Below are 24,388 nucleotides of genomic sequence, written 5' to 3' on the forward strand. Positions count from 1 at the left end.
CCCATCACAACAAGAATGATTAGGACTTTTTTCTTTTTTGCTTTAATCTTGATGGTAATTCTATTCTTTCAGTTTTGGGGCCCAAACTCTTGAAGTCGTTATTGATCCCTCCTCTTGCACCCCTCCTCCATCTTTCAGTAGTGCTTGTAGCTCTAATTCCAAGTATGTGCTGAGAACTTCCTATTACCTCCAGCATTAACACCTGGTTTGAGCTATTATTGCCTTTCGCCTGAATGACTTTGGTCACCTCTTCATATGTCTCCCTGCTTTTATATTTGTCCCCTAGAACCTATTCTCAATCTACCACCTTGAATGATTCCTTAAAAAAAAAAAAAGAAAATAATCAGGTCCAATTATAACTGTCCTTTGCATCCAAAACTTCAATGACCCTTGTTTCACTCAGAGTAAAATCCTGCAAGGCCCTGTGTGGTATGACCCTCTTTGTCCCCCACCCTGCCTCCCAGGCCTCCTCTCTCACTGCTTCCTTGGGCACTTACTCCACACGCCGACCTTTGCAGGGGGCCTAATTCACCAGGCTTGCTTCTGCTGCTGGGCTTCTGACCTGGCTGTTCCCTCTGTCCCAGACAATCTCACTCCTTGCATTGGTGTAGCCTGTTCCCTCACCTCCTTTGGGCCATTGCTCTAAAATTACCTTCTCAATTTTGTCTTAGCCTGTTCACACTAAGATTTTAAATTCCAAACCACCCCACCCAACTTTCTCAGGGTCTCTTTCTCTGCTCATCTCTCTCTCTTTTGAATAACATTTTATTTTTAGTATATAATGTAATTCATATATTAGGTTTATTATTTATTATTTGTCTTTCAAGAGAATATAATCCCTAGGTAGAACAGCATTCTTGTTTGCTCACTGATAAATTCTGTTCAAAATGAACAAATAGTGTTTGTTCACTAGAAGCATCATATATAAGTGCACAAATGAATAAAATAAATAAAATAAAGAAATTACATGAATAGATAATAATTATTGGTTTTTTATTTTAGTTGGGGAAAATTGAAGGAGACAGATGAGAAGGAAAGGAAACTATATTTCATTTATAGTGAAGCAAGTGTATCTCTACTCAAGTGTTAAAATCAGGAATCCCTTTAAGTACTACTGAACTCTTTTCAGTATTTTGGCAATGTTTAAACACAGAAAGGATATCTGAAAATACCCACCTGCCTTTCTGAGTAAGAATCTAATGGAATTATTTTCAATTTGATTAATTAAAAATGTGATCTATTCTGCTTTGCAGTAGCGTACCATATGAACAGAGGATCTCCACCTTGTTGGGATGGCTGGACCTGCCCAAAGCTGAAAGGTAACGTCAGAGAAGTGCAGGCACAGTGGGCTATTCGTGGGCATAAAAGGAAATTATTTCTTTACTTGAGGTGATCATTTTGGACAAAGAAATTTGACATTTCCTCTTAATCGGTACTTTTTACAAATTATTCCTGAGTGCAGTGGAGTTTTTGCTCTTGAGCGTGTGGTTGCCACGACGGGACCATGGAGACAGAGCAGAGGCCAATGTTACAGAACCAGATGTGGGCGGAGAGCGGAGCTGAGAGTAGATCTGAGACTCAGGGGTGAGGACGGGCTCGAGGAGCCCGCGGCACCAGAGCAAGGTCATGGCAGCAGGCTGGAGTCAGAGCATCCTGGAAGAGAGTGCCAGGTCAACAAGAGTGTCAGAAACCAGACACTTAAAGGCAAAACGAGAGTGGTAGAACAGAGCCAGCCAAAAGGAAGAATCCTGGAAATATAAAGGGCTAAGGCACACCAAGGGAGGTCTGAATGGCAAGAACAAAACAATTTTTGTTACTGAGCCAGTTAAATAAGAACACTTATTTTACTGCCGTTTAAATGGGGACTATCTCTGCTGGGGCCAAGAGGAATCTCTGGGTCTGGTTAAATAGGAGGAGGCCAGGGAAAAAGAGAAGAAACTGCCACAAGGTTCTAGATTTACATACTTCCTGAATCCAACTTACAGGTTTCTTCCAAATCAACAATGTCTTTCTCTGTTTCAATTTTACCCCCAGACCCAGTTTTTATACACTATATGTGGAAGAGCCTGATTCTTCAGGACATAAATTTGGACCAGTTAGTGCCCAAGTAAGTTTTTAAAAAATATATAAATATCAAATCATCCAGCCTCAACCCATAAAATAAAATGGTATCACTGTTATTTCATGTCATAAAAACATCAAGGCTAGATGCTGCATGTGCCGATCCAATGTGTCAGTGTAGCCCATTTCTCGTTAGGTCACCTGCAAGTCCATCGTGGGGAGCCCAGCTGTGTGTTCTTGCCCACCTTCATTTATAAGCTCCTTGTAATTGGACTTAATATATTGCCTCAGGCAGAGTTATTACCCTCCTGAACTCCCATTGTAATTGAAGGAGAGTGTTTAACATTAGTTTCTTCATTATCTAAACCATTCTGTAATGGTTTTACTACAGAAAATACAGTTCTTCAATGTTACTTAAAAAAAAAAATCTCTCTTCTAAAACCCACTGATGTAAAGCTGCGAAGGCCCTCATGAGTATGGCATTTCCCCACCCCATGGGAACTCACTTAATTATCTTCAACTGTCCTCAACTGGAACGCAAACATATTTATTCTGGCATCATGACTGGTTATTCATCAGAAATGCCTTTTCTTTTCCTTTCCATCAAACCAAAATGATTTCTAAATAAAGCCTGGCTCATTCTTTCCACCTTAACCCTTCCGTCTTTGTCCAATACCGCTCTAAACTGTAACACAGCATTTAAAACTTAATCAGGTTATTCTGACAGGGAATGGCTCACTCGTATGAGTGTCCAGTGTTTTGGCATTTCTGGGCCACACATTAAATACACAAACACTAACAAAAACTGATGAGCAAAAAAACGGTTTTAAGTAAATTTGCAGTTTTGTGTTGAGTTGCATTCATAGCCATCCTGGGCCGCATGTGGCCCATGGGCTGTGGGTTGGACACCCTGATGCATATTCACAATTTCCCCTTTCCTGTTTCAATTGTTATCCATATTTGTTATGATTAATCCCTTGACAGAGTATGCTATACATTTGTCTGATCACTATAGTTGATTCAGTATTAGGCACCATATCTTTTTCTTTTAATCAATGCTCTAATTTAGCACCCAAATAAATTTTAAGTGTATTTATGGAAAGTGATATAAAGAAAAAAACCAGGGTGCCTGGAGAGAACTTCGAGGGGGTTCTAAACTAGTTGGGTCAGATGAGGGCTGGGGCTGGTTAGAAAGTTCTCTGAATAACAAAAAGAAAAAAGTTCACAAGCAGCTGCATCAAGGGTGGAGGCTGAGCACATCAAAGGATCACACAGAATGAACAAAGGGACAGACAGATGCAAGGACAGATGGCTAGACAAGTAGACACAATGACAATGGTGAGAATAATAACAGCAGCTAGCCCCATTGGGCTAGAGCTGGGTTGGCTGGAGAGTTCATGTTCGGTAAGGTGTGCCGTCCGTGGTGTGTATTTTCTGTGAAGACTCTGTGCTTAGGGAGCCTGTGATGAGTTTGGTTGCCCAGTCCCTCCCCTGCAGGAGCACACGCTGTCCTGGGGAGGCAGTCACGTGCCCAGATGATTTCAAAACTGTGGGGAGTCCGACAGTAACAGAATGCCCAGGTGCTGAGAGAGTACAGAGGTGGAGGGCCCTTGGTGTACAAGGGAGTGAGCAGGGTGACTCTGTGAAAGGGGACATAATTATGCTATGACAACTAACGGAAACTGTGACTCTCACTGGCGAACCAGAGTGTACGGTGAACCCTAAGAATGAGGGTCAGGAAAACATCTTGGAAGTTGGTAGATTTAGCAGTAGATAAGGATGGTTTCAGTTCAAGTGCTGCACTGTCCTTTATTAGTGGTGGAGCCATGAACATATTCCTGAACTTCTTTAAACTTCCAACATCCTGGCCTCCACCACTGGAAGTTCTGAGAGCACCGCCCATGAATGTTTGCTGTGAGGATTTCATGAGATAAAGCACTAGGGCTCTTAACAGAAATTGGCTAGTAGAATTCTTTCTCGAAAAAGAAAAAAAGGTAATCATTGTTATAATAGTACTAAGAAAGATTAAACATTTCCCCCTCTTCATGAGGGCTGGTATACTTTCTTATCCACTGAAAAAAATTTAAAAAGGGATGCCAGTTAAAATTTATTCATTTAAAACTTAAGTCAGTTTCATGTGCTATATTGCTAAAATGTAGACAAATTTAAAAGCACTAAAGGATATTGACAATGAAATAAAAATAAACTCCAGTTCACTATTCAAGACAACCACTGTTAATAACATATAATTTGATATATTTCCTTCTCCTTTTCTGTTCGTGTGTGCTTACTAAGGAATGCTAAATATATTTAAAAACGAAGTCGGGCTTATGCAATATATATGCAATATATATTGCAATATATATGCAATATATGCAATATTATGCAATATATATTAGTGTGTATACAGTTTGGTTTTACTTTTTTATGTTTGACATTGTGTTGCAAGCCTCTTCTTATGCCACTGTTCTTTTAAAAGTGTTTTTTAATGGCTGTCAAGTATGCCTTCTCAAAGATGCGGCAAAACTTACGTTTTTGTATTTAAATTCTAAATAAATATTATGATGAACGTCTTTGTATGTAAATTGTACTCAAAGTGTTTATTTAGGACAAGTGCCCAGAAGTGGAATTATTAAGTTATTGGATGTGCTCCTTTTAACTCTCTGATTAACTCATGGTCTTGTTGTTACACAGCCCTGCGGAAGGAGGGTGAGCATTTTAGTTCCCATAGGAATTTCTGTGGATTCCCCTCCCCAACACTGGGCACTACCATGAAAACTCTGCAACTGAGTAATGTTTGCTGAGGCTGAACATTCTTCTCAGATATTTACTGGACAGTAGTTTATCTTTCTTCTTAGGAAGATACCACATTTTGCCGTGTATAATGCACATTTTTCTGCCCAATTTTTGAGGGAAAAATAAGGCTATGCATTCATTATACATGGGTAGTACCTGAAATACCTTGTATCTGTTCTCATGTTTTATAATTATTTGTTACATAAAATTTCTTGTACCATAATATGTTCAAAAATAAATGCTAAAGTTCCTTTGTAATACAAAAAACGAGTATCTGTAAATAAATAAAAATAGAATTAAAAAATTAAAATGAAAGATATTTTTCCTAAAGGATTAGGCCAAAAATGTGGGTGTGCATTGCATGGGTGTGCGTTATACATGGCAAAATACTGTTACTTTAAATTAAATGTTTTGTCTACAGAAATTTAGAGAATTGGTATTTGGTAAACATCTCTGATGTCCTACTTAAAGTACCAGCAATTTCAGAAAAGAAGATATGTTTAATTTTCACTTGATTAGACAATGATTTGGTTAATTAAACCCTAATTCATGAAGACGATCTTAACTTCAATTTGTTTTCCGTAGGTAATTCAAGCCTTACAGTCAGTCGATAATGCTTTTGGAATGTTGATGGAAGGGCTAAAGCAGCGGAACTTAGACAACTGTGTCAATATAATCCTTTTGGCTGACCATGGTATGCTTCAAAAAGTTGTGTTTTATCACTGATTATCTCTTACAGAAAGAATAGTGATATCTTCAAAGTCTGTACTTCCAGACCTAGAAGCAGCTGAATAAGCAAAGAATGAGTTTTGGGTAGACAGTAATGAATAGAGCACTAAAATTTAAATTTCTAGTTTAAATTTTATCTAAATTTTATTAAATTTTACCTATCAGTGGGTGATTTCTTCATATAGGTTGGCTATCACTTATATATACTGGCCGATCTTACCGTGCCCTGCAGATTTTTTTTTAAGTTATGTGAATAGAGTGCTATAAAGTCTTTGTCACTTCACATTTGTCTCCTTGAGGTTAACTCTTCATTTCAGTTAACCTGCGTGTTAAATGACAAGGAACAGCCCTGACCCATGTGGCTTGGCTGGGCGTCATCCCGCAAACCAAAAGGTTGTTGGTTTGATTCCTGGTCAGGACACATACCTGGGCTGCAGGTTCAGTCCCCAGTCAGGGTGTGTGTGGGAGGCAGCCAATCGATGTTTCTCTCCCTTCTTTCTCCCTCTCCTCCTCTCTCTCTCTCTCTCTCAAAAAAGACAAGGAACAGCTGCCACACCCTCTGCCACCTCACACAATTTTAAAGTACTCATTCAACAAATAATTTGTTAAGGGCTTACTTAATACCGAGTACTTTACTAACAATGTGTGTTAGAAAGTACACAAAGCAGAAACAGGCTTCTTCTGAATGGATGGTCAAAACCATCCTCTCTGCAGGATATTCAGTGTGCTCCAAGGGCTGCGAAGGACCCAGGTATGGGGCGAGAAGAGGAAAGGAGCATATCTGAAGGACTTTTGTTTGCATTTTAGAATGTCAAGTAATATGAAACATAGTGACTTATTAAAAAGTTTATAAAAAGATTCCCTAATATTCAGCCTATTGTTTTAAAATTTAAAAAATATTTCAATGCATATTTTGTTAAAAGAAATTATAAAATATAAATATAAATATAGAAGATAAAATATTAATACTTAAAATTTAGATGTAGTTTGAAGAATCTTCAAATAAAATGGTTTAATTACCACATTGTTTTTAGAGCACATGCTTCTTAGGTAAATTAAATGATACAACTTATAGAAAGTAAATACCTTCCAGCCCTTATCTCCTCATGTATTGTTTCATAAAAATGCATGTTATTTTTTGTTTTAAAATATAATGTGTTACCTTGGGTGCAAGTCAGATATTATAAAATCTAACTCACTTCTTACAGAGGATTTTCTTCGAAATTACTTTAATTGATCCACACGGAACAAATGATCTGTTTATAGTTTCCGTCTAGTGTTGTCTTATAAACATGACCCTTCTCTTCCACTGCCAGGATTTCAGGGTCTGCTGTTCAGAGTAAAGTAATCTGGTAATTGTACAGGTTCTCAGTAAACTTGGTTTGAAATCTGTAACATAAAAAGTCTTTTGTTTGACCGGATTAAAGATAACCAATTGTTAACATCTATATACTTACAGTGAATAATATATATAATATGTATTACATATAATATACATATGTGTACATATTTTAAATTTCAGGAATGGCTCAGACTTACTGTGACCAGGTGGAATATATGACTGATTACTTTCCCCGAGTAAACTTCTACATGTTTCAAGGGCCTGCTCCCCGAATCAGGGCTCGTAATATACCTGACGAATTTTACAGCTGTAAGTATGAAGACACCCATATAGGAAAAAAGAAAAAGGTAAAACTGAGAGTAAATAACCCTAGGCCCCTATTCTGAAGATGTAGGGAGTACTAGGCCCCCTCTTGTGATTTCTTGGGAAGAACAGATGGAAGCAAATGAGAAAGTCCCATATGTAAATTCATCCAGACTATAAAGGCTATGGTAATGCCTAATATCTTTAGGTTAAAATATATTCTACTCCATCCTTAAATGCTAAAATACTTCTTTGCTTGAAATAATTTTATTTAATTTTACCAAATCATAATTATTATGTTAGGTGAACGTGATAACCACTACACTACAGAAACCTGGCTCAAATCATAATTATTATGAATGTATGTGTCAAATTCACCTGAGTTGTTCACACTTTTTGCAGTTGTCAAGTATCAATTGTAATGTGATTTATATTTTTTCTTTTGAAACAGTTGATTCTGAAGAAATTGTTAGGAACCTCAGTGTAAGTACACAGTCTCCTTGATACATCTATTTAAGTAAATGTAATGTTCTCAACCTGGGTCTCAGGAAATTTATATTCTATATTTGTGAGTATAAGCCACTTGTAATTTATTTTTTAAACCTTCTGTCATATGCATATTGGTTGCTTTGATCTTAGTTGTTTTCATTCTGGAGTCGATGCCACCACAGGAAATTAGTTTGGGGTTAACTGTGGCACTGACTGACTCCTAGTTTTCACTGAATGGGCTGCGGTTTCATTCAAAGCGGCCATGCTAATGAGCTTCGGGCAGGACCACCTTTCATATTTTTTTGTGTGTGTGACTTAATACCAGGATCACAGAGTCTGACAGATCTTTTTGTACAGGTCAGAAAAATCACCTTTCCCTTCCAAGTATAATTGCAACTGCTTTTTATTGGCTCTTCCCACACCCCAGACCGTGAGACAATGAGCAGGGCAAACTCCAGACAGCTTAAAGCAATCTGAATTTTTTAAGATGGAGTTCACTGCACCTGGAAAGACCTCAAACTAGTCTCATGTGGTAGTTTTAATATTTAAATCATATTCACAAATTATATCTACAATATCAATATAGTCCAGCTACTATATTCATGAGTTTACCATTGCTTGGGATGGGGCTAGATTATTTATTTATTTATTTGTAAAGATTTTTAAATTTACTTTTAGAGAGAGGGAAAGGGAAGGAGAAAGAGAAGGAGAGAAGTGTCAATGTGTGGTTCCCTCTCATGTGCCCCCTACTGGGGACCTGGCCCAAAACCCAGGCATGTGTCCTGACTGGGAAAAGAACCAGAGACCCTTTGGTTTGCAGGCCCATGCTCAAAACACTGAGCTATTCCAGCCAGGTTTAGATTTTTTTTAAGTATAGGTGATATGCAATTATAGTAAAAACCACTAGGATGAAATGTGAATGATTAAAGATATGCTTAGTGAAGAATAAACTTACAATAACCTGAGACCATTGCAAGTTTGAAGTAGGAGTAACCATTAGGGAAGAAATCCTGAGTGTTAAGCAGTCCTTTTTGCTTTTACACCTTCTAATAATCCGATCTGGAGTAAGAATGCTAGACTCTCTCACCCCCTACTGGTAGAAGTTGTACATGCAGTGTGTTTGTGCTGATTGGATGGGTAGTTAGGTATTTTCAATTTGTGGATTCTCTAAACACATGCACTGTTTTCCCTTTTATCCCTTACCTCATGACCTATATCGCTGAAGTCCTGCTGGTGACATGAGGAAGGGAAAAATCTCAAATAATGCCACTGGTACGGGGGATCGAATGCCATAGGCTTTGGAAATCCATTACGAGGCCTCACAGATGTGGACTGGGTCTGGAGCTACAGAGCCCCCCAAAATGGACCACTATTACACAAAGTAGTCCGTTATTTCTGGGAAAATATTTCCTGTAGTAGTACAATATCCCCAGGGCTGCAGTTCTTGGGCCTACTGTGAGCTTGTATCGGAAAAACATCACCAAATACAAACTGGCAACTCATGCACATTCCACAGCATTCTGACTGCATGACAGACAACAGCATCAACTTCTTTCTTAGGGTAAAATAACCAGAATTTTATCTCAACTCTAGTGTCTTTGTATCAAATTCTCAAGCACCAAAAGTAATCATGTACTTTTTCAGGGGTTAGCAGCATAATTCAACTTTTCTCTGGATTTACTCTGTCTACACAATCATCTGGCTAGGAAAGTATGGCTTGTCAAATGAAATTGGCTTAAGAAGGAAGTAATGATAAATAATAAAATGGTAGAAAAATACGCCTAGAAAAGACAACAAACTAAGCAAGAAAAAAGTAGGCAGAAATAATCTGTGCGATAAATATTTTTCTCTTTCCCCTTTCATTCTATAACATACTTTATTTTCCTACTCTCTATAATATATTTCTTTAGTAGTGACACAGACTTGAAATATTTATGATATTATTGGTGCTTAAAACAAATGAGAAAATCGGGGAATAGAAAAAAATTACTTCCCCATGTCTGCGTAAGAAATCTCCAAACTGACACTGGAGCCAAAACTGACAATTGCCAAAAAGCAAAATCTCAAATGCTTTGGAGAATAACAGTGTTGGCAGCTTCTCTCAAGCATTCGAAATTAAGAAGGGATTTACGGAAGATTACATGAGGGTGGGAGGAAAGCAAGGCAGGAATTGGATTAGGATAGTTAACAAGGTTCTGTGCTCTCTTGAGGGTGGTTTTGTTTATTTGAAAGATAAGTTAACATAGACACACAAGAACAATGGACAGGTCTTGAGTGAAACACCTTTCACTAAAGAAGTTATATGCCTGGGGAGAGAATACCCACCAAGAGCTTCCCAGTGAGGAATTTATGATCAGATCACCCTGTGAGATTACTTTTCGCAGAACTCCCTTTTCATTCATACCCATATTCTTACCTGTATTACCTTCCTCTTCTCAAAAAGGTAATGTGGGAGAAAAATATCTTTCATAGTCTAAATTCTCATTTCTTCATTTTTTTACATGAATATATAACAGTTTGATTTTTGTTTTTACAGATTTAAAATATGCCATCTAGATACAGCAGTAATATTAAAGAAACAATATTTCTCTTTAGTTGGTGAGAAATCCATAATAAATTAGAAATAGAGAGACTAATAGATTTCAAAAACTACTGACTTGATTTGAAATTAAGAAAATGTAGGATTATTTAAAGTATAAATTGAGTCAATAGTGAAGGGATTTTTTTGGTGCAAGTGGAGTGATTTTTAAAATTTTCACTCATTCTGCTAATGTATAGTATATATTTTTCATATATAATTTAGACTCAAAAGTACCATTCTAAATCTAGACTTATATCTATTTTATCTCAAAATAGGAAAACAACAAGGGAAATTTATGGTGGGTAAAGATATATACACACACACATAGGAATAAAAACTTAGAACATTAAATAATATAATTTACATCATATTTTCAATCACAACCTAAATATTGTTGCAATAATAAAAATAACATAATTAGGGAATGAGACCACATCAATAATAGATTTAATATTCCTATTGCAGTAGCTAAGCTTAAATCTTATTTTTAAAAAGTGCTTAACAAGCTGTCTTAGGAAGCAAAACTGTTGAATTACCTTTCAGAGTTTATATGTCATAAAGAAATAATTTACCTGCCACAAACAAGTGCTTGTGAGAACAGGGAGAAAGGGGAACTTTCATTCTGGTAGGAATGCAGAATGGTGTAGTCACTATGGGCAACAGCATGAAAGTTCCTCAAAACATTAAAAATAGAACTGTCTTATGACCCAGCAATTCCACTTCTGGGAATATATATGAAGAAATCCAAAACACTGGAATGAGAGAATATATGTTCTCCTGTGTTCATTGCAGTGTTATTTACAATAGGCAAGATTTGGGAGCAACCTAAGTGCCTATAAATAAATGAATGGATAAAAAATGGTGGTACAAATATATACATATAATGGGATATTACACAGCCATAAAAAGGAATGAAATATTAACCATTTTCGACAGCATGGATGGACCTAGAGGGTATTATGCTAAGTAAAATAAATCAAAGGAAAACAAATACCATATGATCTCACTTATATGTGGAATCTAAAAAGCAAAACAGAAATGGGCTCGTATGTACAGAGAACAGACTGATGATTGCCAGAGGGGAGTAGATTTGGGGGCAGTTCGGTGAAAAAAGGTGATGGGATTAAGAATTACAGATTGGTAGTTGCGAGGTAGTCATGGGGATGTAGAGGACAGCGTAGGGAATGCAGTCAGTATTGTAATAACAGGTCCAGTGCCAGGTGGGCACTTTGAACACCGGGGGATCACGTCGTAAGTATATGGTTGTCTAACTGCTGACCTGCACACCTGAAACTAATACAAAGTGACACTGAATGTAAACTGCAATTGAAAAATAAAACTGAAAAAAAAATGTATCTGTTTTTCAGTGCCGAAAACCTGATCAGCATTTCACACCTTATTTGACTCCTGATTTGCCAAAACGACTACACTTTGCCAAAAATGTCAGAATTGACAAAGCTCATCTTTTGATGGATCGACAGTGGGTGGCTGTGAGGTCTGTGTGCCTTTTCACTTGTAATACTTTCAGCAGCCATCTTTTACTATCAATTTACTTGACCTTCCTCTGCTATTGCTATCAAATGAATTTTTTTGAGCATGATATTTTCTTGACTTTTTATGTGCTACCCAGCACTTCTGTATTTGAAATGAGTGTTACTCGATGGCTGATTTTAGCTTCCTGGTCTCCATGATGTAGCTGAGAGTGAGGAAGAATGCTGAGACGGTTTGTCGACTCTCTCCCAGAGACTGTCAGTACCAGCACCTTCTATTTTTCTTTTTTTTTTTTTTTTGGTTTAAAGGTAGACTTAACTGGGAAAAGTTAGTGTAAAAACATTAAATTCATAAAATTTAAATAAGACAGTAAAATTATACCTTGTAGTCATAATAATCGCTATGTTAATCACAGATAAGCTAAAGTCTAAATTATTGCCTGAGCAAACACTATTTTGTTAGGCTTCTTTTGCAAGCCCAAGGCAGGAAACATTGCAGTTATTAGAAGGGGGCCCAATGGTGTATTTGCATTCGTGCTAAGGAAAGGGAAAAAATCATGTTCTGATTACGGCATCACAACATCTAGCCTGAAAAAAAAGCAACTTTATTAGTATGTCCTGTAGCAGAGTACATTAGTAATTGTAACCATGCATTAAAATTCTCATTTCATGTCATAAAAGAGAGTAATCAGTTTTCTTATCCAAACAGCTGTGGTCTCCTTTGGGCAGCAGACAGGATATAAAAGTGATATCAGTTGTCTTCCAGGCTGGCTCTTTAAGATCTTTGGCAGCTTTGTGGTTTTTACAAAAAGAGCATATTTGTGGTTCTAAGGCCAAGCCAACAAATTGGTTGTCACTTTTTTTTTCTAGCTATATTTGTAATTCATGTTGATGATGGAGCATTTGCAAAATATAAGTGTGTGTAAGAAAAATAAAAATGACTCTGAATCACTGCATCCCCAAATAACCAATTAATTCATTGATTTAACAAGACATTATTGATGCTTGCTGCATGCCAGACCCTGTTCCCAGCATTTGAGATGCAGAAATGATTCCTGCCCTCCTTGCCAAATGCAGAAGATCATCAGCCAGTAAACAAAATTTATTTGTTTTCTAGTAGTTTAGTGTTTCCTATTTTAAAGTTTCATTCCAGTATTTTCCGCATGTGCGTAAGTGGATATAAATAGAATGAGGATCACAGTATGGTTTCTGGCCTTGTTTCTCTGCTACATAAAGCCAGGGAAATACATAAGGCAGTGGGAATACAGCAGCTGAAAGGTACATTTAACAAAGAAAGAGGAGCTGGAGGTAGACGAAGGAATTGTGCTCTCATATAAGTGAACCGGTGATTCGGCCATGCCTATTTCATAAGGTACTAGGAAAGCCAAGCAGGTACATTGGTAGACCACAGAGTGTGCAGTTTCACATCTGGTCACTAGATGGCACTGGCTTCTCTTCTGGAGATCGCAGTTTCATGACTTGTGTGCATCATTGGGGTATTCCGTGGCTCAGAATGGCATTCTCTAAAAGGTTAAATTATGTGAACAAAATTAAGCTTTACTAATATTAAACAAGTAGGATTGTTAGTAGTTTATGTATGTAATATATAAGTAAATATATGTCCAAATGTGGGTGAGTTCTCCAAATAGTTATTGTCAGGAGTATGAGATCAAAGAAGTTAGGGGGCCACCGGTACAAACGAGAAGATTTCCATCACCCACAACATGACCTACGGGTTAGAGAAAAAGAGTCCAGCCACCAGAATACCTCTGGGTTGCCCGCATTAACACACAGTCTCAAATGATGAGCTTTGTACATTTGATAGCTGGCAGTGAGATGTTAAAAGAACAAAAGCAGCCAGAATTCAATGCCTGGCTCTGCACCTAGCTTGCGGTGAGAAGTAGGACTGATTACTGTTCCAGGGCTTCGTTTTTCTCATCTGTAATGCAAGATGAGCCTGGTTGTATTTCTCTTGCTATTAACATACAAAGTAAACTAGCTTACTTCGTAGGAAGGCTGAGTACAGCCCTAAGCAGAACAACGGAGGGGTCTCATGTGAAGAAGTCCTCGGGTCAGTCTATGTCCAACTCTTCGCTCCTGAGTCTCAGGCTAGGTATTTTCTAAGTTGAAGCATGCTGTCTTTAGTTACAGTGTTCAATACTTGACAACTAGATTAGATTCCCATTTCAAAATCATTGCAAATTTCATCATTTTAGTGTACTCTATTTTCTTCTCCTTCTTCATCCTTGTTTTGCCTCAAATATGTTAGATCTTATTATTTTGGCAAAACCCAATTACTTTTAACACTATAGTTGAAGTGTTGTAAAAGTGCCCTTTCAGACAAACATGAATAACAACATTTTATTTTATTGGAAATAAGCTTTATACTCATTAGAAGCTGCCAAATACATCCCAGGTACCTTTCTAAGAAATGGAAATAGACACAGGTCCCACCGTAAAGATCTTAGCCCAGGTGGGGAGGCAGACAGCAGTTGCCATCGGATGTAACAACTGCACACTTGGATCAAGTATAAGGCACAGGTGTGGTCAGAGAGTTTCAGAGAATGCTTCCTGGTAAGCATGATTCCTGCTGTTTTCAAGATGCGGGATCAGTTAGGCCTAATGCTGCCACACACAGCACATCTGCCCTGTGTAGCTATGCAAGTTGTACATGGTAATGGGGACTCAGCCAAGAAAGTGAGTGAGTGGGAGCAGAAAGGCAACCCTCTCTCAGCTCACCAAGCCCTGACATTGGCTGCACTCGCAGGAGAAAAGGAAGTGTTTCTCTTTGCTGGGAGGCATCATCTGCTTGCCAAGACTTGAGCACTGCCAGGTTGTGTCTTCTCAGAGGTGCTGCTTTCTCTAAATGCTCCTCCCAGAGCAGTAGGGCACCTTTTGACAGCCAGGAGCAGCCCTGGGAAAAGATATGGCAGAAAGGAAGAGTCAGGTTTCTTGGCAGAATAACTAGATTCCAGCAATTGCCAAGTAATCCTCTATTGCTAGAGCACTGGGTGAGTGAAGCTGCCTTCTGCATGAAAGACCTTCTCTGTCAAGACAAAGGATTGTGACTTTGATCCAGAGTAAAGTAGGAGACCACTGGTAAATACAAGGTGGCTGGAGGTGGATATAGTGGGATTTGCATTTCAGAGAGCTCACCCCAGCTCCCATATGGAGGAGGAAGGTCAAGTGAGTGGCAGGGAGGCTAGTTAGGAAGATGCGTAGGGATCCATCCTTCAGGGTTATGACAGCCCCAAGGGTGGCTGTGGAGCAGTGGGGGAATGATGGTAAGACTAGCCAGGTAGCACACTGTCAAGAAAAGGATTGTAATGAACTCATAAGTCAGATTTGTCAGGGGTGCACTGGTTCAACATGTTCTGTCCACATTTGTATTCGTTAAAACACAAATTCCATTTCCAGCAGCGATAGTGTTAAATAGTATTGGGTGTGTGTGTATGAGTGTGTGTATGTGTGCGTGTGTTTTATAGGAAGATTCTGAAGTTCCAAGTCAGATAACCAATTAGGAAATTAGTTCAGATCAGAGATGATGAGGATCCAGGTTAGAATGGTGGCAGTAGAAGAGCAAAGCAAGGGAAAATGTGCAAGATACGGCAGAGCAAGGTGGGAGCTGGCAGCTGATGGGCATTTGGAAAGAAGTCTTGTTTGCCTCTCATTTGTGTCAGAGCCCAGCTGGGGCAGAGAGACCCAGCCCTGATCCTGACTTTATTAATTAGACATGAAGAACGTTAAAAAAATTGTTCCAAAGATTTCATATAGTACTTGGAAGTTGAGCTAAATTATGACAGATAAAATCAACTCATCTTTTCCAAATGACAGCTTCCATTTTTCCATATGTAATTTCCAGAGCCAAAGTAATAGTTGGAAACATAAGCAGAGCGATTTGGAAGAGCAAGTTTCTAAAGTTTTCACTTGCAATGGGAAGTAGAGCTTTGTCAAACAATATTTTTATCTTTTGGTTCCAAATAAAGATTTGAAATACTAAACTTTTTTCATTAAGTTGGGTTAGGAGTAATATTTTTAAAAAGTGCAGATTTTTCTGAAAATAGAAAGATAAGTAAAAATCAGTTTTAGAAAATTTTACCAATGCATGGCTCAAAACACCTTTTTCTTTTTTTACCATTGCTCTTAGTATTTTTTTAAATTTTTTGTTGTTCAGTTACTGTTGTCCTGCCTTTCTCCCCATTGCTCACCCCCACCCTGTCCCTCCACTCTCACAGTCAATCCCCCTCCAATTCTCCTTGCCTGTGAGTCCTCTATTTGTGTTCCCTTTCTTATTCCCTTTTCCTTTTGCCCCCATTATCCCCCTCCCTCCTCCCCTCTGGTCAGTGTCAATTTGTTCTTTATTATCAAGTCTCTATTTCTATTTTGGTCATTTGTTGGTTTTTTAAATTATGTTCCACTTATAGGTGAGATCATATGGTGTTTGTCTTTCACCAACTGGCTTATTTCACTTAACATAATGCTCTCGAGTTCCATCTGTGCTGTGGTGAAAGGTAGGATAGGAATTCCTTCTTTCTTTCTGCTGTGAAGTATTTCATTGTGTAAATGTACCACAGTTTTTTGATCCATTCATTTATTGATGGGCATTAAGGCTGTTTCCAGCACTTGACTATTGTAAATAAGGCTGCTATGAACATTGGGGTGCATATGTTCTTTTAAATTGGTGATTCAGGATTCTTAGGGTACAGTCCCAGTAGCACGATTACTGGATTTAAAGGCAGTTCCATCTTTAGTTTTTTGAGGAAATTCCATACTGTTTTCCACAGTGGCTGCACCAGTCTGCATTCCCACCAACAGTGCACTAGGGTTCCCTTTTCTCCACATCCTCACCAACACTTGTTGGTTGATTTATTAATAGTGGCCATTTTGACTGGTGTGAAGTGGTATCTCATTGTGGTTTTAATTTCTATCTTTCTAATGGCTAGTGATGTTGAGCTTTTTTTCATGTGTCTATGGGCCATCTGTGTGTCCTACTTGGAGAAGTGTCTGTTCAGATCCTTTGCCCATTTTTTAATTGGATTTTTTGTCTTCTTGGTGCAGAGTCATGTGAGTTCTTTATATATTTTGGAGATCAAACCCTTGTCTGAGGTATCATTGGCAAATATGTTTTCCCATATGGTTGGTTCCCTTTTCATTTTGTTGATGTTTTCTTTAGCCATGCAGAAGCTTTTTAGTTTGCTGTAGTACCATCTGTTTATTTTTTCCTTTATGTCCCTTGCCCTAGGGGATGTCTTGATGAAGGTATTACTGGTGGGATATCTGAGTTTTCTGCCTATGTTTTTTCTAGGATGTTTATGGTATCACAACTCATATTTAAGTCTTTTATCCATCTTGAGTTTACATTGGTGTATGGTGTAAGTTGGTGGTCTGGTTTTATTGTTTTGCGTGTACCAGTCCAGATCTCCCAACACCATTTATTGAAGAGACTATTTTTACTCCATTTTATGTTCTTACCCCTTTTTTCAAATATTAATTGACAGTAGAGACTTGGGTTTATTTCTGGGCTCTCTATTTTGTTCTATTGGTCTATGTGGCCTTGTAATATAGTTTGATATCAGGTATTATGATTCCTCCTACTTTGTTCTTCTTTCTCAGAATGGCTGAGGCTATTTGGGGTCATTTATGGTTCCATATAAATTTTTGAAATTTTTTTTTATGTATCCGTGAAATAAGTCATTGGTATTTTGATAGAGATTGCATTGAATCTGTAGGTTGCTTTGGATAGTGTGGACATTTTAATGATGTTAATTCTTCCAATGCATGAACATGTTATCTGCTTCCATTTATTTGTGTCTTTCTTAATTTCTTTCTTCAGTGTTGTGTAGTTTTCTGAGTACAGGTGTTTTACTTCCTTGGTTAAGTTTACTCCTAAATGCTGTATTTTTCTATGGTACTTCCTCAGAAAACTAAAAATGGATCTGCCTTTGACCCAGCAATTCCACTGCTGGGACTATATCCTAAGAACACTAAAACACCAATACAAAAGAACCTTTGCACTCCGATGTTCATAGCAGCACAGTTTACAATAGCCAAGTGCTGGAAGCAACCTAGATGCCCATCAGTAAATGAATGGATCAAAAAACTATGGTACATTTACACAATGGAATTCTATGCAGCAGAAAGAAAGAAGGAGCTCCTACCCTTTGGAACAGCTTGGATGGAGCTGGAAAGCATTATGCTAAGTGAAATAAGCCAGGTAGTGAAAGACAAATACCATATGATTTCACCTTTAACAGGAACCTAATCAACAAAATAAAGAAACAAGCAAAATATAACCAAAGACTGAAATAGAGGACAGGCTGACAGTGACCAGAGGGGAGAGAAGACGGAATTTCAGGGGAGAATGGGAAGGGTTTACAGGAACAAATTTAAAGGGCACAGGGACAAAAACTAGGGGGAGAGTGGTAATGGGAGGGAAGTAGGGAAGGATGGGTGGGTGGGCTGGAATGGGAGTAAAAGGGAGAAAACTGTACTTGAACAATGATTAAAATAAAAAAATAAAAATAAATAAAAAAAGAAAAAAACTCTAACGTAAAAAAATACTGTATTTTTCTTCTTGCTATAGTAAATTTTTTTTGATAATTTCTGTTTCTGATATTTTATTGTTGGTGTACAAAATGCCTTTGATTTCTGAATGTTGACTTTGTATCCTACTCTCTTGCCAAATTCATTTATTAGGTCAGGTATTTCTTGGGTGGAGTCTATAGGGTTCTCTGTGTATACTGTCATCTGGAAACAGTGACAGCTTTACTTTTTCCTTTCCAGTTTGGATGCCTTTTATTTCTTTTTCTTGTTTGATCACTGTGGCTGCAACATCCAATACTATATTGAATAGAAGTGGTGAAAGTGGACATCCTTGTCAAAAGACTTTTTCTTCCTTTCATTAATGAATACTCTAGCTTCCCACAGAGAATTAAAAGCTTAATTATTCCTGATTAGATAGTTTCAGTAATCTTGGGGAACTAAATATCTATGCAGTAAGGATAAAAATAGTTTTAAACAACATTTACCTTATGGTAACAATTTTATTGACAGTAACTAAAATAAGGGCATGACTGGGCACTTTAGGGTCATCAAATGTGAGCCCCCTGTAAATAGGACTCTTCTTCCTTCCCCATTCCTGGCAGGACTTAGCCTCTTTTTTCTTTTCGCTACTAGATAGAGTTCAGTGTTGTGATTTATTTTTTTTATCTTATGATTTAATTTTATTTAAGCTGAGTAAGAGTTACTTATGACTTTTTTAAAGGTTGATTTTTTTAAGACACAAATTAAAGTCCTGCTCTCAGTTGAGCCTATAGTTCAGGACGAAATAGAAATAGTGTGTGCATGTGTGTTTGTCTTAGAGAATGGGATGTGGGGAGTGGAGAAGCAAATGAGAGAAACCTTTTAAGGCCAACCTTTAGAAACTTTAGAAATAAGAGTCTCTCTCTCTCTCTCTCACTCTCTCTCTCTCCTTTAGAGATCTAATTTGAACCAGTGTAACATTGTTGCTTTAAAAAAATCAAGGTTCATTGATTGCTATTTTCAGTGCAAAACCCAACTATATATAAAATTACTGATACTGCTCAATTCAAAGACTGAAATATGAAAAATAAGCAAAAAACAAAGTAATTATATTTGAAAAATCACTCAAGTTATAGAGCAGCAGTGTATGGAGGAAAATCCCAAAAGTTAAAAATAAACTCTGAATTTACAGAATATGCTGGCTTGTTCCTTTCAAGTATTATAATTAACTTGCCTTGAGTATTTTTACTTATATTTTTATATACTTTTCCTAGACATCTCTGCCATAAAATAGAAATCTCTATTTTTCCAGTTAAAAAAAATTATTTCTAGCCCTGGCTGGCGTAGCTCAGTGGATTGAGTACCGGCTGGGAACCAAAGTGTCCCAGGTTTGATTCCCAGCCAGGGTACATTCCTGGGTTGCTAGGCCATAACCCCCAGCAACCGCACATTGATGTTTCTCTCTCTCTCTATCTCCCTCCCTTCCCTCTCTAAAAATAAATAAATAAAATATTTTAAAAAATTATTTCTAAGGCAAAGTAACATATTAATCAAACTATTCTTAATAACACAGACATTAACATGTAGATGTACAGGTAAGCATGAAGACAAATTCTTTTTTTTTAACCCATGCCTTTGTTATTATGCTTTCATCAATGTCTAAGAATCAAAGGCTTTTGACTTCTCTTTGTAGATCTTGGAATTCTCCTTCCTTCTCTTCTGTCATTCTGTTTGTTCCTCTGGGCTTATGAATTTGAGTATGAGAATAACTATATGTATGCTGTTGTTGACTGAACAATTTACTTATGTGAAAGCAGAAGCTACATAAAAACATAAAGATCCACTAAATCTAAGTTTGTGATAAGATCTCATATAAATAGATTGATCAGAGTGTAATAATATTATTTCTTTATAGGAGTAAATCCAGTTCGACTTGTGGAGGAGGTAACCATGGTTTTGACAATAAGTTTAAGGCTATGGAGGTAACTTACTGCTTTTTTTTTAACCAATATTTATTGAGCTCCTACTTCCTGATAGGCAATGTTCAGGACTTTTGGCTACATCTGCAAACAAAACATAAAGATGCCTGCCCTCACGCAGGTTTCTTTCTAACAGGGGGGTGTAGACAACTGGCACCATAAAGGAATATATTCTTTGGTGTGTTAGTGGATGAGTGCTTTGGAAATAAAACAAAGTAAAGCGGGGTAGGTGAAAAACGGGGTGTTTCAAGGTACCACGAGGTCAATATGAAACTTTACATAAGGTGGAGAGGATAAGATTTATTGAGCTGATATTTGAGAAGAGACTTTAAAAAGGTGAAAGGAACAAGCTTTCAGATAGTCAGGGGACAAGTGTCCCAGGCAGAGGAAACAGCCAGTGCAAAGGCGGGAGCGGGGAATGTGCTGCTGAAGGTGTTGGGTCGAGAGCCTCCGCAGAGTCCCGGAAGGCTGTTGAATTGCGGCTGCCGCCGACTGCCAGGGAGGGAGTGAGAGCGCAGCTGGACACGTACCATTCAGAATAGTCATTAGACATGTATATGGGACGTTATATAGGCAATTAAAGAGAGAGCCTGTCCAGAGAAGAAAAACTGAATTTTAAGTATATACATTATTTTAAAGATATGTGACTAGATAAGATCCTCAGAGATTAAGTGTAGGAAGAGAGGAGGACCAAGAACTGAGCCCTCAGCACCTTTTCTTGAAGAGGCTGGGAGGAAAACAGTTAAGGAAAAGCCAGTGGGGAAGGAAGAAAACCAGGAGCATGAGGTGTTTCAGAAGCCCAGGGAAAAAACTATTTGGAGCAGTCCATGAGTAATGGTTGCCAGTGTTCCCCCCAGGTAAAGCTTTATGATGTTTGCAACCTGATTGTCTTATCGAATTTCACTTGTAACACACAAACACACACACACATATCACATATGGTGCACATGCATGCACACACACTTCTTTCCAGATAGAGAAAAATGTGTTAGGCTTTTTATCAATATACTGCCTCTTAACATTGTCATAATGAGTTATATGTCTTGGTAAGTATTTTTAAAAATCTCTGGAGATAGACAGCTTTTCTATTAATTAAGGTACTATTTGATAAATAAGTTGATTACTGCAAGGAAAACCTATGCTTCCAATTCTTTGATGATTATCTTGGGAGATATATATATATATATATCCCTCTGACCAGAAAAGAATTGTTTCTTTATGTTTGATACTTCTCTACTAGTTATTTGCAATCTAAAACAATTAGGTCTGTTAGAAATAACATAATTAAGTTAAGATTAATTAACAGAAGTAAAAATATTTAAATCTTTTTATCCTAAAAATTAAAAGGGATAGATATTTGAGAAGTCAGTGGGTCAGTACAGGTTGTGCAAAAATTTTAATGCTCAGTAACTTCAACATTTTTGTCAAGTATTAACATATCTGAGCAAAGAGAGGAAAGCAATACAAAAATATATATGATGGTATATAATGAATTTCTAATTTATATTGTCCAGATATTATAGAATTGTGCTAACTTTGGTTGTCCAATGTTGCTTATATTCTCCTAATCTGTTGACGAATGAGGTGCTGCAAACTTGGGTATATTTAGAAAAAGTAAACACAGTCTGGATTATATTTGACTGGAATTGGTACAATATCACAGGAGAAATAGATGTGAAGGTCACTTTCAAGTCTGAAAAGAAATCCTTACGGAGGACTAAATACAAATAGGAGGGCTGTTATGGAAAGAAAGTCGTGTCACTTGCAACATCTGTTCTTGAGCTTAGAGGGCCATTAGTAATAGCCGGATTATTGCTGCCTAGGCCATCTTTCTGGCACATGGACCCAGTTTTAAAGAGAAGACCGAAGTTGAGCCGTTTGACAATATTGAAGTCTACAACCTAATGTGTGGTAAGTATGTTTACATGAATTCAGCAGCAAAATGTGTATATAATTTAATAAATTTTGAAATTGGTGCTAAATTGAGTTCCAGAGGTAGAAGCTCTCACTGAGATGGAAAGTGAAAAAGATGAGGAAGAATTATTTATGATTCAGAATTATTTATTTCTGAGAGTGAATTTGTTTTTATTTTTCTAGTAATGCTAAACATTAGATCTCAGGAGACCAGTTTTTCTATTAGTTAGACACTATATGAAAATTTAATTTAACAAAACTTAGATAAATAAAATTACACTTGCAACTTTTCAAAGCAAGAATAATACACCTAGAAACACAAGTATTCCCTTATAATTACAGAGAGAAAGCTTCTGGCATAAAGAATGGTAAGAAAGTCCTATTTGGATAGATATTTGTTATTACTCCCAATAGTATAAACATTAAATAATTAGAGGTTTAGGGAATCTAACCCACCTTTCTGTTCACATGCTTGTCTGAGACCATTCTATTAACGAAGTATTTATGTAGGCAAGGCAATGAGTTAGCTGTAGGAATTTACACATAAATATGGTCACAGTTGTCACTCTTAATCCTGCCTAGGCCTATGGTAATTGAATATGATTTAGAAATTTAAAAAGTATCTATTTAAAAATAATATGTTGTTGCCTTAACAATTTAAACTTTTGGTTCCCAAGCTGAGTTTTTGGTCAGGGCTCCTGGCCCTTTGTGGGTAGGACTCTAGTTCTTGTTAGGTCATGCCCAGCAGGAGCCACTTACAAGGCTGTGTTTGTGAAAACATTTGTGTATTTTGCTTTTATAGGAAAAAAACAGAGAAAGTCCTCCTAGAATTAAGCAAACTTCACTAGTTTAATTTTTAAAAAGTACCTGTCCTTAGAGAATTTTCACATTATTAAGTAAATACACTAGAAGTAAGATTATTTAACTTTTTAAAACTTATTTGAGCAAAAGTACAGCTTTCTGTGCTAGAAAGTCATAATATGCTTAAGGAACAAAGTGATCATTGTAGCGATGATGCTATTCTTTGGAGAAAGGGAGGCAGTTCCTGCAGCCCACCCACAACAACTGGCCGTATTGTCTAGAGAGACTAAGTGATAGGAACTCTCAGGGAAGAAAGTCAGTAAACTGATTGGCATATGCGGTTGGCGGCTGCATCGCAGCAGAATTTATTAAAGGAAGTGAACAGCGGGCGTTTGTTTTCTTCCATCTCCTACCCGGATGTTGTTGCCTTCCAATTTAAATCTACTTTGAACTTATTTTCTAAAACAGATCTTCTACACATTCAACCAGCACCAAACAATGGTACCCATGGTAGTTTAAACCATCTTCTGAAGGTGCCTTTTTATGAGCCATCCCACGCAGAGGAAGTGTCCAAGCTTTCTGTGTGTGGCTTTACTGTTCCGCTGCCCACAGACACTCTAGACTGTTCCTGCCCTCAGCTACAAAGTGTGAGTAGTAACTTATGTAACTATAAGAATGTAAACAGTGAGCGAATCTATAAGCAAGGTAGCTAACGACCAGTTTTGTGTATTAGCCTAGATATTTACTAAATAAGTGTTCATGGGTTCATCCAGAAATGAGAGATACATCATAAGATTAAGTATGTGAATTTGCTTTGTAAACTGGAAAGCGCTGTTTGGAAATTGTTAATTCTTTTATGAACTAACTGTCCTTAACCATTTAAAACAAAGAGTAGAATCTCTTTTTGTTTTCCCTCATAAACTATCTGTCTTACAGCATAAGAATCAGATGGCCGTGGATGGTTACTTAGAGCAGAAATAACTGGGAGGGAGGGTTCAGGGATTGTGATCTGGTGTCAGGCACAGTCACTAGGTTGGGTGCTGTGGAGCCTACTCAGCAAAAGCCCAGCATTCCTTAGGTAACAATGAAAGATCTCCTCCAGGCAATGCTTGGAGCCTGGATGATAAACAGTACTGGGAAGTTCATTGGAGTGAGTAGGGTAACTTGCAGAGTTCAGGGGCAAAGACCTTGAACTTTCTGCAAAGTGCGTTTCCAGTGTGAGGAGGGGCCCCCCAACGGCAAGTAGTCAGCACAGGAGCCCAAAGTGCAAGCACGGAGCCTGCCTGTGAGAATTACAGCACGTGGATGGGTCTGGGATTTCAGAATGGAGTTGGAGTCCAGTTATCAGGGGTCTGTGACGCTCCAACTAGTGTCAAGGAGC

General features: G+C 37.6%; 1 protein-coding gene across 1 annotated transcript in view; it reads left to right on the plus strand.

The window, feature by feature from the left end:
* ENPP3 (ectonucleotide pyrophosphatase/phosphodiesterase 3) overlaps positions 1-24,388 on the plus strand; it is a 76,266-nt gene that overhangs the window by 30,973 nt on the left and 20,905 nt on the right. The window contains 9 exon segments of the mRNA XM_045843237.1: positions 1,254-1,319; positions 2,035-2,107; positions 5,443-5,551; positions 7,109-7,237; positions 7,683-7,714; positions 11,669-11,796; positions 20,229-20,295; positions 22,116-22,203; positions 23,476-23,654. Of these exon segments, the coding sequence (XP_045699193.1) occupies positions 1,254-1,319; positions 2,035-2,107; positions 5,443-5,551; positions 7,109-7,237; positions 7,683-7,714; positions 11,669-11,796; positions 20,229-20,295; positions 22,116-22,203; positions 23,476-23,654 (871 nt within the window).

The sequence above is a fragment of the Phyllostomus hastatus genome, unplaced genomic scaffold (assembly GCF_019186645.2).
Source record: "Phyllostomus hastatus isolate PE091 unplaced genomic scaffold, TTU_PhHast_1.1 phas_contig_40, whole genome shotgun sequence".
Taxonomy (NCBI): domain Eukaryota; kingdom Metazoa; phylum Chordata; class Mammalia; order Chiroptera; family Phyllostomidae; genus Phyllostomus; species Phyllostomus hastatus.